Below are 13,230 nucleotides of genomic sequence, written 5' to 3' on the forward strand. Positions count from 1 at the left end.
ATCTCAATTGCCCTCTGATGTCATCAATCTCAATTGCCCTCTGATGTCCTCTGATGTCATCAATCTCAATTGTCCTCTGATGTCATGTGATGTCATCAATCTCAATTACCCTCTGATGTCATCAATCTCAGTTGCCCTCTGATGTCCTCTGTTGTCATCAATCTCAATTGCCCTGTGATGTCATCAATCTCAATTGCCCTGTGATTTCATCAATCTCAATTGCCCTCTGATGTCATCAATCTCAATTGTCCTCTGATGTCCTGTGATGTCATCAATCTCAATTGTCCTCTGATCTGAACCATCTTAGTTGTCCTCTGATCTGAACCATCCCAGTTGTCCTCTGATCTGAACCATCTCAGTTGTCCTCTGATGTAAACCATCTCAGTTGTCCTCTGATGTGAACCATCTCAATTGTCCTCTGATGTAAACCATCTCAGTTGTCCTCTGATTTGAACCATCTCAATTGTCCTCTGATGTCATCTGATGTCATCAATCTCAATTGCCCTCTGATGTCCAATGATGTCATCAATCTCAATTGCCCTCTGATGTCATCAATCTCAATTACCCTCTGATGTCATCAATCTCAATTGCCCTCTGATGTCCAATGATGTCATCAATCTCAATTGCCCTCTGATGTCATCAATCTCAATTGTCCTCTGATGTCATCAATCTTAATTGTCCTTTGATGTCATCAATCTAAACTTGTTCTATATCAACCATTTTTACATGTGCCCGCTTCGTGTAACAACCATCTTAGTTGCTCTCTGATGTCAACTAGCTCAGTTGTCCTCTGAGGTCCCCATCTGGTTTTGTAAACCACCTCATACTGTAAACCATCTGAATTGTCCTATTTCTGTGCCATCTCAATTGACCCCATATGTCAACTCTCTCAAGCGTCCAATTATGCTCCCTCACTTCTTTCATGATAACAATACAAATGTGTGTTCTTTTTCAAATACTCTCTTATGTCAAACATCTCAGTTGTCTTCTTGTGTTCACTATTTCAATTGTCCTCTCACGACAACCACTTTACAGTACCCAATGTCCTCTGTCCTCAGCGGGCACTCCGTTCTACCAGGGTGACATCGTCCTGAAGAAGGATGACGAGAACTACATCTACCCCGTCTTCCCGAGACGGAGGAAACGCGCCACAATGAGGTTCCGGAACAAGCTGTGGAAGGACGCGATCATCCCCTACAAAATGGATGAAGGAATAAGTAAGTAAGAGAGGAAGCGAGTTTGGTTTTAAAGCCGTTGTTTCACTTTTGTAACGGCACGTTATCTTGATGTAGAAGGTTAGCCCAACACGTTGCAGGTCTTAGACAAAGACGTATACGGTGACACACCAGGGGCCAATTGCACAAAACGATCTTAGCGCTAAGACTATTGTAAGCCTATGTTAAAAAGTATGGGAGTTACGATCATCTTAGCGCTAAGATCGCTTTGTGCAAGTGGGTCCAGGACTATACGTACAGCACTGAGAACGTCATGCTTTCTTCCCTTACCCGTAAAGATCCGGGGTAGAAAAGGTCTTCAGCAACCCATGCTTGCCTTAAAAGGCGACTATGCTTGTCTGGTCATGACCGGATTATTTACAGACCGCCGTCATATAACTTGAACATTGCTGAGTGCGGCGTTAAACAACAAACAAACCTTGGAATGTGTTTGAATGCTTGAAGTTTCAGTATACACGTTCTGAAAGTTTCATCAAATGAAGCACTGGGTCTATCCCAAGTATGTGGTCTGTAACAAAACAAAAACTTACATTTACTTAAGATTCCGATCCGCGTTATGAATAAAATCGGTCAAAGCTTGTTCAACCGGGTGTATATGCCAACTGAGCGCATCCTTTATATCAACCAGATGAGTTGTTTATTGGCTTCTAAAACTATTGTTTCCCTCACCATGCCGACCATGTTGCTCAACATTTAAGAGAATTTAAAACCATATCTTCAAGTAAACATTCCAATGAGACAAATTAATGCGTAACTCGATCTAAATGTAATGGAAATAAAAAGACAGGAAGTGTGAAGAAACATTTCGCTGTGTGGAGTCGTCAGTCTTTGACAGGTTTAGGCGGTGTCAGAGAAATCTGAGACAAGCTGTATCGATGTCTTTGCCGACACTTCGGGGCTGAATGAATGAGTTTGGTTTTACGCCGCTTTTAGCAATATTCTAGCAATATCACACCGGGGGACACCAGATATGGTCACATTGTACCCATGTGGGGATTCAAACCCGGGTCTTCGGCGTGACGTGCGAACGCTTTAACCACTAGGCTACCCCACCGCCCACTTCAGGGTTGACCTTGTCCCATAGCTTAGCCTGACTGTGTCCAATGCTAAAGCTCCGAAGTTAGTGAGTGAGTTTGGTTTAACGACGCTTTGAACAGCATTTCAGTTAAGCACGGCGTGTCAACCACATGAACCAATATTGCACCACGGGTATTGTGCTGACAGGATCATTAACGAGTAAAATCTCGGACTCGAACTCAGGATCAGCGGATCCTGGCACGGGAAAGGGATGTGAATACGAAATTGCGCCTTGTGGTCACTGGGCCACCGTGCTGTTAGGATAAGATTACCCGTGTTAATTTATCGCTGAGAATACTCTAATATATGGGAGCGATAGTTGGAAAAAAGATGTGGAAACCTTGTTATGATACAATTCAGAAGCTGCTTCATGTGTATGTGGTACGCGCCGTCAGGCAACTGAAAAGTTTCTGTTAACATAAAGTAATCAGATCTGTTATTCCACTTAAAGGAATAATGAACTTCGTGTTGTGTGTGTTAGTGAGTATAGTTTTTACGCCGCTTTTAGCAATATTCCAGCAATATCACGGCGGGGGACACCAGAAATGGGCTTCACACATTGTTCTCATGTGGGGAATCGAACCCGGGCTTTCGGCGTGACGAGCGAACGCTTTAAGCACTAGGCTACCCGACCGCCCCTGAACTACGTGTAGCTATAATACAGAGGTTTGATTGTTTGTTCAATAATTTGTTTGTTTGTGTGTTTGTTTAAGGCCTCACTCAAATATTCCAGCTGGTTGATTACAATGTCCGACTTCGTGCTCATGACCTAGAATAAATATTGCTGTAACGCAACATTCACCCACCCGTCTTGACATCGCTTTTTGTCTGAGTGTATTAAACAAGTAAAGTATATGAGCGATGAGGGTCCAAGAGTTATCGAAATTATTCACTTAGCAATGGAAATCTATATTTTCACCTGAAAAAGCGTTAATCAACATCCTTTCTGTATTTTCATATATTTCGAACGCCCATACATATTTTGGAAATAAAATATCGGTCAAACGAAAGTATACATCCATGTTTGATGGTGGCTATAATGAAACAAACGAGAACTGGTTATTCGATGGTGACGTGTTTCATTCGGGGATCATAGGAGATATTACATACATCACATCAATGAGTATCTCACGACAGATGACGTGCACATGACGTCATATCAATGAGTATCTCACACCAGATGACGTGCACGTGACGTCATATCAATGAGTATCTCACACCAGACGTGACGTCTAAAGGAACATGGAGGTCGAAATTTCACAGAACACAGTAAAGTGGGTATGTTAAGTGTGAACTTTCTTTTGCTCGGCAGTGTACATGTATATACATGCGACACTGATCTCATGTTGATGGCAAGAACGAGATAAGGAACTGAGGGGTAAGTCCTATCAATATTGCCGACCTCCTCCGTGGTCTTGTGGTAGAGCGTCCGCCCGGAGAGCGGAAGGTCCGGGGTTCGATCCCCGACCGTGTCATACCAAAAGATGTTAAAAATAGTACTGTTACCCTGTACGGCATTAAGGGGCTAAAACAAGGACTGGTCGACTCGGAGTCAGTATACTGGGTCTAAGTGGGGTATTCATGTTAAACTGCAGCATGGTATCTCAGTTGACTAGCACTAAAAATCGGCATCAGTCCGGACTAGTACACACACACACACGTACGCACGCACGCACGCGCGCAAGTTCAATAATCTTGCACCTCACCTCACCTCACCTCACCTCACCTATAAATATTGCCATGGAATAGTTCAAACATGTCGTTAGTATCTTAGGTTTCTGTATATGAGAATCAGTACGTCACTTTGTAAACAGAATACGATGTTATCAAAATGGCTAATTCATAAGGAACTTAATTGTCGGGCAAAAGAAATTATACACATTGGATTTGACAAAAACGATATTTACAAACACGTATCAAATACATCACCATCGAATAACCGTTTCTTATTTGTTTCATATTGAGCTGCCATCAAACATGAATGCATACTTTGTCCGGCAGTGTATATAGTTTGCGGTGTTTATTGTCTTCGAAGTGTATGTTAAGCTGTATATACCTGTATACTTAACTCATGGTATGTACGGTACTTGCTATTCCTGATGTCGCGAAAAGCTCGAATATTGCTGATGCAGCGAAAAACACTATTCATTCATTCAAGCTATTCCCGATCATTCTGTTTCCAGGTGCCGCCTCCAAGAACGTGATCGAGCGTGCCATCAAACAGATTGAGTTGAACACGTGCATCAAGTTTAAGAAAAAGACGTCTAAAGACAAGGATTACGTGCGTTACATCAGCGAACCTGGGTATGTCAACGACTCATATACTCACTGCTCATTTCAACGATAAATGTCGAAGATAGAGAAAATAGCTCGGGATCAACGTCACATCCTCCGGGGTAGAATAGGTCTTCAGCAACCCATGCTTTCCGTAAAAGGCGGCTCTGCTTCTCGTAAAAAGCGACTAACGGGATCGGGTGGTCAGGCTCGCTGACTTGGTTGATGCATGTCATCGTATCCAAACTGCGTGGATCGATGCTCATGATGTCAATTACTTGATTATCTGGACCAGATTCGATTATTTACAGACCGCCGTTATATAGCTGGAATATTGCTGAGTGCGGCGTTAAAAAACAAACAAACACAAAGTATTGGGGTCCATAAGGGAAGGGGTGGTGGGATAGTCCCGGGTTCGATTCCCCACTGAGAACCATGTGTCCTGTCGCCGTGATAAGACCGCAATATTGCGAAAAACCTGAACTCCCTCACCCGTAACGGCCCAACCAGTTTACTGGCCGTTCGCTATTACAGATTATTTCGTTTGTAATTTGGGGCACATTTGTATTCCACAATATGTGTGCTTTCATTCTGTTACTATTCAATAAGTTTACAAAATCATTCACGTCTCAGCTCTTTCCTCAAGTCATTTACGTTGTTCTCTAAAAAAAGTGTGAAACATTTCTCCATTTCCCCTGATTTCCCGGGCCGGCTTACTTTTTTTCTAAGCGATTCAAGGAATTGAACCCAGATTCAAACAAGCGGTTTGTATTTTTGTGTACAGCATGTTCTATTTTTAATATTGCCAGTTGTTTCTTTTTACATTTTAAATCTTTCTTTCTTGTCATTCATAAACTTTGTCGAATGCATGTCAACATGTTTCTCGCCAAACTGTGCCCTGAGTGGCAGATAACATACAGGCGATACAAGCTGATAACAGCTGAAACTTGATGACAATACAAATACACGGATGTTGATAGAAAGGAAATATCTTTGCTCCAATTCGGAAACCAACTTACACCTGGAAAAACAGGAACAGGAATAAGAGCGAAACGAAAGAATGCCACACATCTGTTGAAATAGACTGCCAAACTAGCGCCGTGCTTATAACAATTGTAGGCATGGCATGGGAGTCTGTATGTCATCAGTATCTTAAGTATGTAACTTTGAAGGCTCTTCTCAGCTGAGCTGTTCAGTATGAATAAAACACCTGAACGGGTGACCGGCTCTCTAAGCGGGTCGTCAACTTAATATTGTGATATGAAGAGACGGGGTCCAGCTTATAAACGGGCGGTCATTGTTAAACTGGTTCCACTGTGGGTTCGCGCAGCAACATGCGATGGCCAAAAAATGTGGTTCATCTGTACGGTGTCGGGCTATTGGGAGGTACGCGGACGGTCCTTGAATACGATTGAAAAAGAACACCTTGAAATTTTGTTTTAGGCGGTAAAAAGTCTAACAAGCTGGTCTGCTGATGTTAATTGTGGTGGCAGCTCTATACTTCATACATTACACTTCACAAACCTCACGCAGTCATTATTTATTTTCATTATGACAGGTTATTCTATATTTATTGCCGTCCAATCAAAGCCTACGAGAAATCGGCATTCATTATGATAGGTTATTCTATATCTATTGTCGTCCAATCACAGCCTACGAGACATCGACATTCATTATGATAGGTTATTCTATGTTTATTGTAAAAAAAGAACTACAATATCTCGGATAACTCTCGGATAAATCTAGTTTGACACGGCAGTCATCAATATTCATTCCGTTTTAAGGCTACCTGTGAATAGGGAGCAATCTACAAGTTACTGAGCCTGACCGCCTGAGCCTTATAGTCCTACGACACACCATGTTCCCGAGGCAAGTGAGTTAACTGACTATAAAAGTCCAGTTTCCACCCTTGCTGAACTAAGCTGGTATTATGGAGTTACATTTTGGCTGGACTAACGAGTCTGTGCATAGTCCAATCAAAATCGCGCACTGAAATCGCAATCCGGTTCGTAAAGTGTCATGCAGATTTCGGTCGACTGCAGGATTTGCAAAGCATGTGCACCGCTAACTCGTTGTCAACAGATAGTTTCTAAATCTTTTCATGCTTTTAATCAAGGTGCTCACATGATTTGATGCACTTGTTGATGCACTCGTTTTATCACAACATAGATCTTGATAATCAATCAGATCGTCTTGACTGGGCGCCACCGTTTTGTTTGAAGCAACTGCAAGTGATACGAGAGGTTGAATCTGATTGGTCAATAGGAGAGGCATAGAAAGGACATAACTCGTAAGAGCCACTGGTGGTGCTACGATCGAGCCCAGGAATTCCATCCTAGTTCAAGGGTGGAAACTGGACTATTAAAGTCAGTTAACTCTCTTGCCTCGGGAAGATGACGACACACATGTGATGATGTGATGCTATTCTCCCCAAGTGGTCCCGAGGACCTCTTCCCCAGCGGGGCGGTCGGGTAGCCCAGTGGTTAAAGAGTTCGCTCGTCACGCCGAAGACCCGGGTTCGATTCCCGACATGGGTACAATGTGTGAAGCCCATTTCTGGTGTCCCCCGCCGTGATATTGCTGGAATATTGCTAAAAGCGGCGTAAAACAATACTCACTCACTCTTCCCCAGCATATGAAGCAAGTTGAGGAATACGTTCCGGAAGGGAGTAAGTGAATGAGTTTTGTTTAACACCGCTTTTAACAGTAGTACAGTTACATCACGGCGTGTCAGCTTAATGTGGGAGGAAAGCCCGAAGTGATGCAGGTCTCAGACTCTCGAGGCTCTCGACACCAAATATCTAGCACAGTAAGCGCCAAGACGAAAGGCTCTACACTCCTGCCTTTTACAGAAACACGCAGACTTTGAACTGCCTAATGAATTCCACGTTCACCTCATGTACCAAACTGTTCCGTGTTCCAACCTTACAATGTGCCACAGTTCGAAAACAAAACAAAACATAATGAAAATAAGCATAGTCAAGTTTGTCTCGTTGTCGTGTTATGTTGTTTACCTTGTAGCTTGTAGACTTCATATCAGCGTGGTGTGTGCTTTTGTTTTGATGCATAACGTATTGACGTCGAGAGTGTTTCTACAGAAGCCACACAAGCAGTCAATAACGGCTTAGGGCGGTCCCATACGATAATATTACATAAACATTTCGAGAGTGGTTACGGCGTTGGAATAAAGAGACTTGCGGAATGTTGATACATGTCTTGAGTAAACTTGGTTTTACGTCTAGTCAGCAGTATTGCAGCATCCCACAGAGTCACGTGTGTCCTGATACTGAGACAGACAAACCAATGGTCCAGTAAGGTCGATTGTAGTCACGCCGTCGGGGTATGATATCACACTACGACGACCAGCTCACATCACCATGACGGTGCTATCGGATTACAATGACAACTATCTCCTGCTGTTAAAGGAGGCATGGGTAGCCCAGTGGGCTAAGTTGCGTCCCTTTGCCATGACATCAACCTTTGATGGCTGGCTCGAATCCCAGTGGCACTGATAATGTCTCTAGGTTTATCAGCAACATACCTTGTGGGTTTCACCAAATAAAACCTGTATCACTTTACTCTCACATCAGCTGTTTTAGGTGAAACAGGACGTAATCTCATTCATTTATCGAATGACAAAATATTGGTTAAACTTTCTGAGAATGGAGCCGCAAAGATATCCCTACCTATGTTATAAACTACTGAAAGCTCTTGATGACAAAGGCAAAACGAATTGGGTGTCCAATGTCAGATATTTATTATTTTCATGTGGCTATTCCTTTGTGTGGATATCCCAAGATGTAAGGGATACAAATTTGTTCTTATACTCTTTTAAACAAAGGTTACAGGATATGTAAAGTCAAAACTGGCATGATAGTTTATCTTTCTTTCGTTTCCTTAACCATGACAAGGATATCAAGTCTGCTATAGAACCAGAGAAGTATATAAGTATGTAAGATGATAAATCGCTTGTTAGGGCATTAAGTACATTCAGAGTGTCATTACATAATTTCAATATAAAATTTAGACGTAGATGTGAAAAAAGGGACGTTGAAATGGGTATCTGTAAAAACTGTCAATTAGGAGAAATTGAGTATGAATGAGGATGAGGTAGTATGTGATAAGTATGAACATCTTAAAGAAAAATATATTCCGATGTTTAACAATAGGCATACAAACAAGATGTTAATAATCAGTCTTATAAAATCCAACAACTCTGCTGTTATAGGTTCATAGTTATATTGTTGAAACATCTATCTATCTATCTATCTATCTATCTATCTATCTATCTATCTATCTATCTATCTATCTATGTTCAAAGCGGCGTAAAGACTAAGCTATCCCACTCATTCGCTCGGTTATGTTACAAAAAAGAATCTTTGTAACAATGATACGACACATTTCATTATTAAGCATGTACTTCGGCGTGTATATGTTCCTCGCTCTCATATCCGCAGTTGCTGGTCAAACGTTGGGAAAAGGGGCGGAGCACAACTTATCAGCATTGGGAGAGGCTGTGAAAATGTCGGCACTGCTATCCACGAAACTAGTCATGCTTTGGGCGTCTGGCACGAACAGGTATTAGAAATATGTTACCACCTCCAACTTACTTTCAAATATCACTACGAGGAAACACCAAATTACATTAATATTAAGAAGAGAAAAGCGAGGGAGAATTACAGAATAAATAGCCATTTGTCAAGGCGTGTACAGTTATCTTACAAATCAACTTATACATGTAGTTTTAATTGCATGTTTGTCTGGGATTAAGGCACGACCCGACCGAGACGATTACATCAAAGTTGTGGAGGAAAATATCTCCCCAAAGTTCCTTCCTGATTTTGAGAAGCTCAGCAAGAGGCTGGCAACGTCAAGAGGCTTTCCTTACGACTACTCCAGCATCATGCATTATAACAAGTGGGCCTTCACGCGGATGGGGGAACCCACCATCAAGGTATGTCATCAAGTCATCAATGATACACTGTATGTGTAAACAGAATATACTGAAGGGCATGTTACTGGGGCTACATCAATCCTGATTGGCCTGTACACGTATCTAAAGTAATCAACCCTGAGGGGCCTGTTACTGAAATATCTATCCTGATTGGCCTTTAGACGTATCTAAAGAAATAAACCCCGAAGGACCAGTTAATGTAGTATCTATCCTGATTGGCCTTTAGACGTATCTAAAGTAATCAACCCTGGAGGGTCTGTTACTGAAATATCTATCCTGATTGGCCTTTAGACGTATCTAAAGTAATCAACACTGAAGGGCCTGTTAATAAAGTGTCTGTCCTGATGGGCCTTTAGACGTAGCTAAAGTAATCAACTCTGAAGGGCCTGTTACTGAAATATCTATCCTGATGCGCCTTTAAACGTAGCTTAAGTAATCAACCCTTAAGGGTCTTTTAATAAAGTATCTATCCTGACTGGCCTTTAGACGTAACTAAAGTACTCAACCCTTAAGGGCCTGTTAATACTGTATCTTTCCTGATTGGCCTTTAGACGTAACTAAAGTAATCAACCCTTAAGGGCCTATTAATAAAGTATCTATCCTGATTGGCCTTTAGACGTAACTAAAGTAATCAACCCTTAAGAGCCTATTAATAAAGTATATATCCTGATTGGCCTTTAGACGTAACTAAAGTAATCAACCCTTAAGGGTCTGTTAATAAAGTATCTATCCTGATTGGCCTTTGGACGTAACTAAAGTAATCAACCCTTAAGGGCCTGTTAATAAAGTATCTATCCTGATTGGCCTTTAGACGTAACTAAAGTAATCAACCCTTAAGAGCCTGTTAATAAAATATCTATCCTGATGCTCCTTTAAACATAACTATAGTAATCAACTATGGAGGGCCTGTTACTGAAATATCTATCCTGGTGCGCCTTTGAACGTAACTAAAGTAATCAGCTCTGGGGGGCCTGTTAATGAAGTATCTATCCTGATGGGCCTTTAAACGCAATAAAGTAATTAATCATGATGGGCCTTTAAAGATAACGAAAGTAATCGACCCTGCTATCGAAATATAAACCTTGATGGGTCTAGTACTGGGGTAAGTCAGATGAGTTTGTTACGTTCTATTCCATCATTAACTAAATAAAACCAAGTTCTTCATTCGCCATACACGGAGTCAGACGTTCCACGATGACGTCTTACACCCCAGCAACTACCTATAACTATAAGCGTGCATCCCAACAAGAATCTTTCCTGCTGCAGGTGATAGGTATCGGGAAGAAGCTGAACCTGAAGATTGGTCAGAGACGAGGCCTGAGTACCATCGACATCGCACAGCTGAGGGCCATGTATCACTGTAACGACAAGGAGGACAGCGCTGTCACGTGTGAGTATCACTGGGATGTTATAAGTACTAGTCCAGATTGATGCGATATAGTGCAAGCTCACTGAGATACCATGAAGCAGTTTAACATGGATACCCCACTCAGACACAGTATTCTGACTCCGAGCCGACCAGTCCTTGTTTTATCCTCAGGATTTTATCCCTTAATGCCGAGCGCCAGACAGGGTACCAACATGTACCGTCTTTGAATGTCTCTTTTGGTATAACGCGGCCGGGGATCGAACTCAAGACCTTTCGCTCTCCGGGCAGACTCTCTACCACTAGACCACGGAGGCGGTCCTGTATTTTTGCACCATCAGACTGCCTTTTTGTACCGCTGGGGTATGTGCTGCGAACAACCTGGGGTATTTGCTGCGGAACTACCTGGGGTATTTGTTGCGGAACTACCTGGAGCATTTGCTGCGGAACTACCTGGGGTATTTGCTGCGAACAACCTGGAGTATTTGGTGCGGAACTACGTAGGGTATTTGCTGCAGAAATACCTGGGGTATTTGCTGCGGGACTACCTGGGGTATTTGCTGCGTGCATAACCTCATGCTTCGGGAAAGTGTCCTGTATCATTGACAGTACATGTCACGTGGTCCCTGCCTCAGTGGTCAGTAGGGTCACATATTCCCGCTTCAACAAACTCCCCCAGATGGAGAATTATTAACCCGGAACTAATGGAACATTCAAAACTGAAACCACATGCAGCAGTACGTCCTGAGTACGACCAGCCTTACTACCACGTGGTACAAACGGGAGTGTTTTGTAGTCGGAGCGGAGAGGTGATAAACATTCAGTGTTTTCAAGGTAGAGCTGACTGTTACCCTCAGATTTGAAAACCCTAGATTTTATGCCGTAATCAGCAACATTCAAGCTGTGCCACAGCGGTCTGTAAATAATCGAGTCTGACCCAGACAAACCAGTGGTTGATATCATAACAACGTTCCGTGCCGTCGTGTTGATGCATAGAGTGAGTGAGTGAGTATGGTTTTACGCCGGTTTTAGCAATATACCAGCAATATCACAGAGGGGGACACCAGAAATGGGCTTCACACAATGTACCCATGTCGGGAATCGGACCCGGGTCTTCGGCGTGACAAGCGAACGCTTTAACCACTGGGCTACCCGACCGCCCCTGATGCATAGACTAATTAAGACCTACTGAAGTTGGTTGGTTGGTTTATTGTTTAACGCTGCATTCAGCAATATTCCAGCTTTATGGCTGTGGTCTGTAAATAATCGAGTCTGGACCAGACAATCCAGTGATTGATATCATGAGCATCGTTCCACGCAATTGAGATTGATGACATACATCAACCAAGTCAGCGAGCCTGACCACCCGATTACGTTAGTCGCCTCTTACGACAGGCATAGTCGCTTTTCACGACAAGCATGGGTTGCTGAAGACCTATTCTACATCGAGATCTTCACGGGTCACTTACTGAAGTAGCTACATATATGTATGTATATATTATCATGGGAGTATTTTGGTGCCGGGGTGGAGTTGAAGGCCCTTAACTGAATGTTTAACAAAGCTCTGCATTAACAAATGTTTTAATGACAACATTCCGATATGCCTACCGACAATGACTAAAAAAGAGCCGGCTGGCTTTATATATCAGTTTCCGCGGAAATGTGGTCGTCAAATGGGCTGTTCTAATCAGAGACGGTTGCTGTGATTTGAAACGTAAATAGTCGAGTGTTAAAAAGCGTAAACAATAATTCAAATATATTTGTTCGGATTTATTTTCTCAATGCATTCCTCCACGTTGAACAATGAACGCCTGGGATATGTCAGGATATTGTCCTAATTACCTATACAGGGCCAGGGCCGACTTAATGATGCCCACATGACGGCAACATGTGTATCAGCCCGTCTAGACCAGTGTCCTGCTTACAGCAGATTGAACTGTGTTGTACTTACATATATTAGAGTCGTCGTAAAAAACGGCAGTATTTGAAAACTTGTTAATATGCAAGCGTATATTGATACAAATGTGTGGTATTTATTTACTTCTGTCTGCCAGATTCTTTTTCAACAGATTCAAGATGGCATCATTGAAAATGTCATGGCTATAAAACTCTATCGGCACAACCAACCCATAGTTACATTCGTGTGTCCTACATTGATGTCACTCAGTACGCATGTGTGTGTATATGTTCTAATCTGCATCACGCTTGATATTATCAAGTTCTCTTCGTGGAAATTCTGGGTTAGAACTGGATCCTAAGCTTGTCGTGGGTGGTCAGACTCGGTGACTTGGTACACGTAATGACGTGGATCGTTGCTCATAATA

At 42.4% G+C, this 13,230-nt stretch overlaps 1 protein-coding gene across 1 annotated transcript in view; it reads left to right on the top strand.

Annotated features, from left to right (window-relative positions):
• LOC139474601 (uncharacterized) overlaps positions 1–13,230 on the top strand; it is a 38,502-nt gene that overhangs the window by 19,169 nt on the left and 6,103 nt on the right. Inside the window, exons 3-7 of the mRNA XM_071257674.1 lie at positions 1,059–1,217; positions 4,496–4,616; positions 9,044–9,164; positions 9,358–9,540; positions 10,807–10,930. Of these exons, the coding sequence (XP_071113775.1) occupies positions 1,059–1,217; positions 4,496–4,616; positions 9,044–9,164; positions 9,358–9,540; positions 10,807–10,930 (708 nt within the window). The remainder of the gene's footprint in view (positions 1–1,058; positions 1,218–4,495; positions 4,617–9,043; positions 9,165–9,357; positions 9,541–10,806; positions 10,931–13,230) is intronic.

Source organism: Haliotis cracherodii, unplaced genomic scaffold (genome assembly GCF_022045235.1).
Source record: "Haliotis cracherodii isolate W230 unplaced genomic scaffold, xgHalCrac1.p SCAF_3, whole genome shotgun sequence".
Classification (NCBI taxonomy): domain Eukaryota; kingdom Metazoa; phylum Mollusca; class Gastropoda; order Lepetellida; family Haliotidae; genus Haliotis; species Haliotis cracherodii.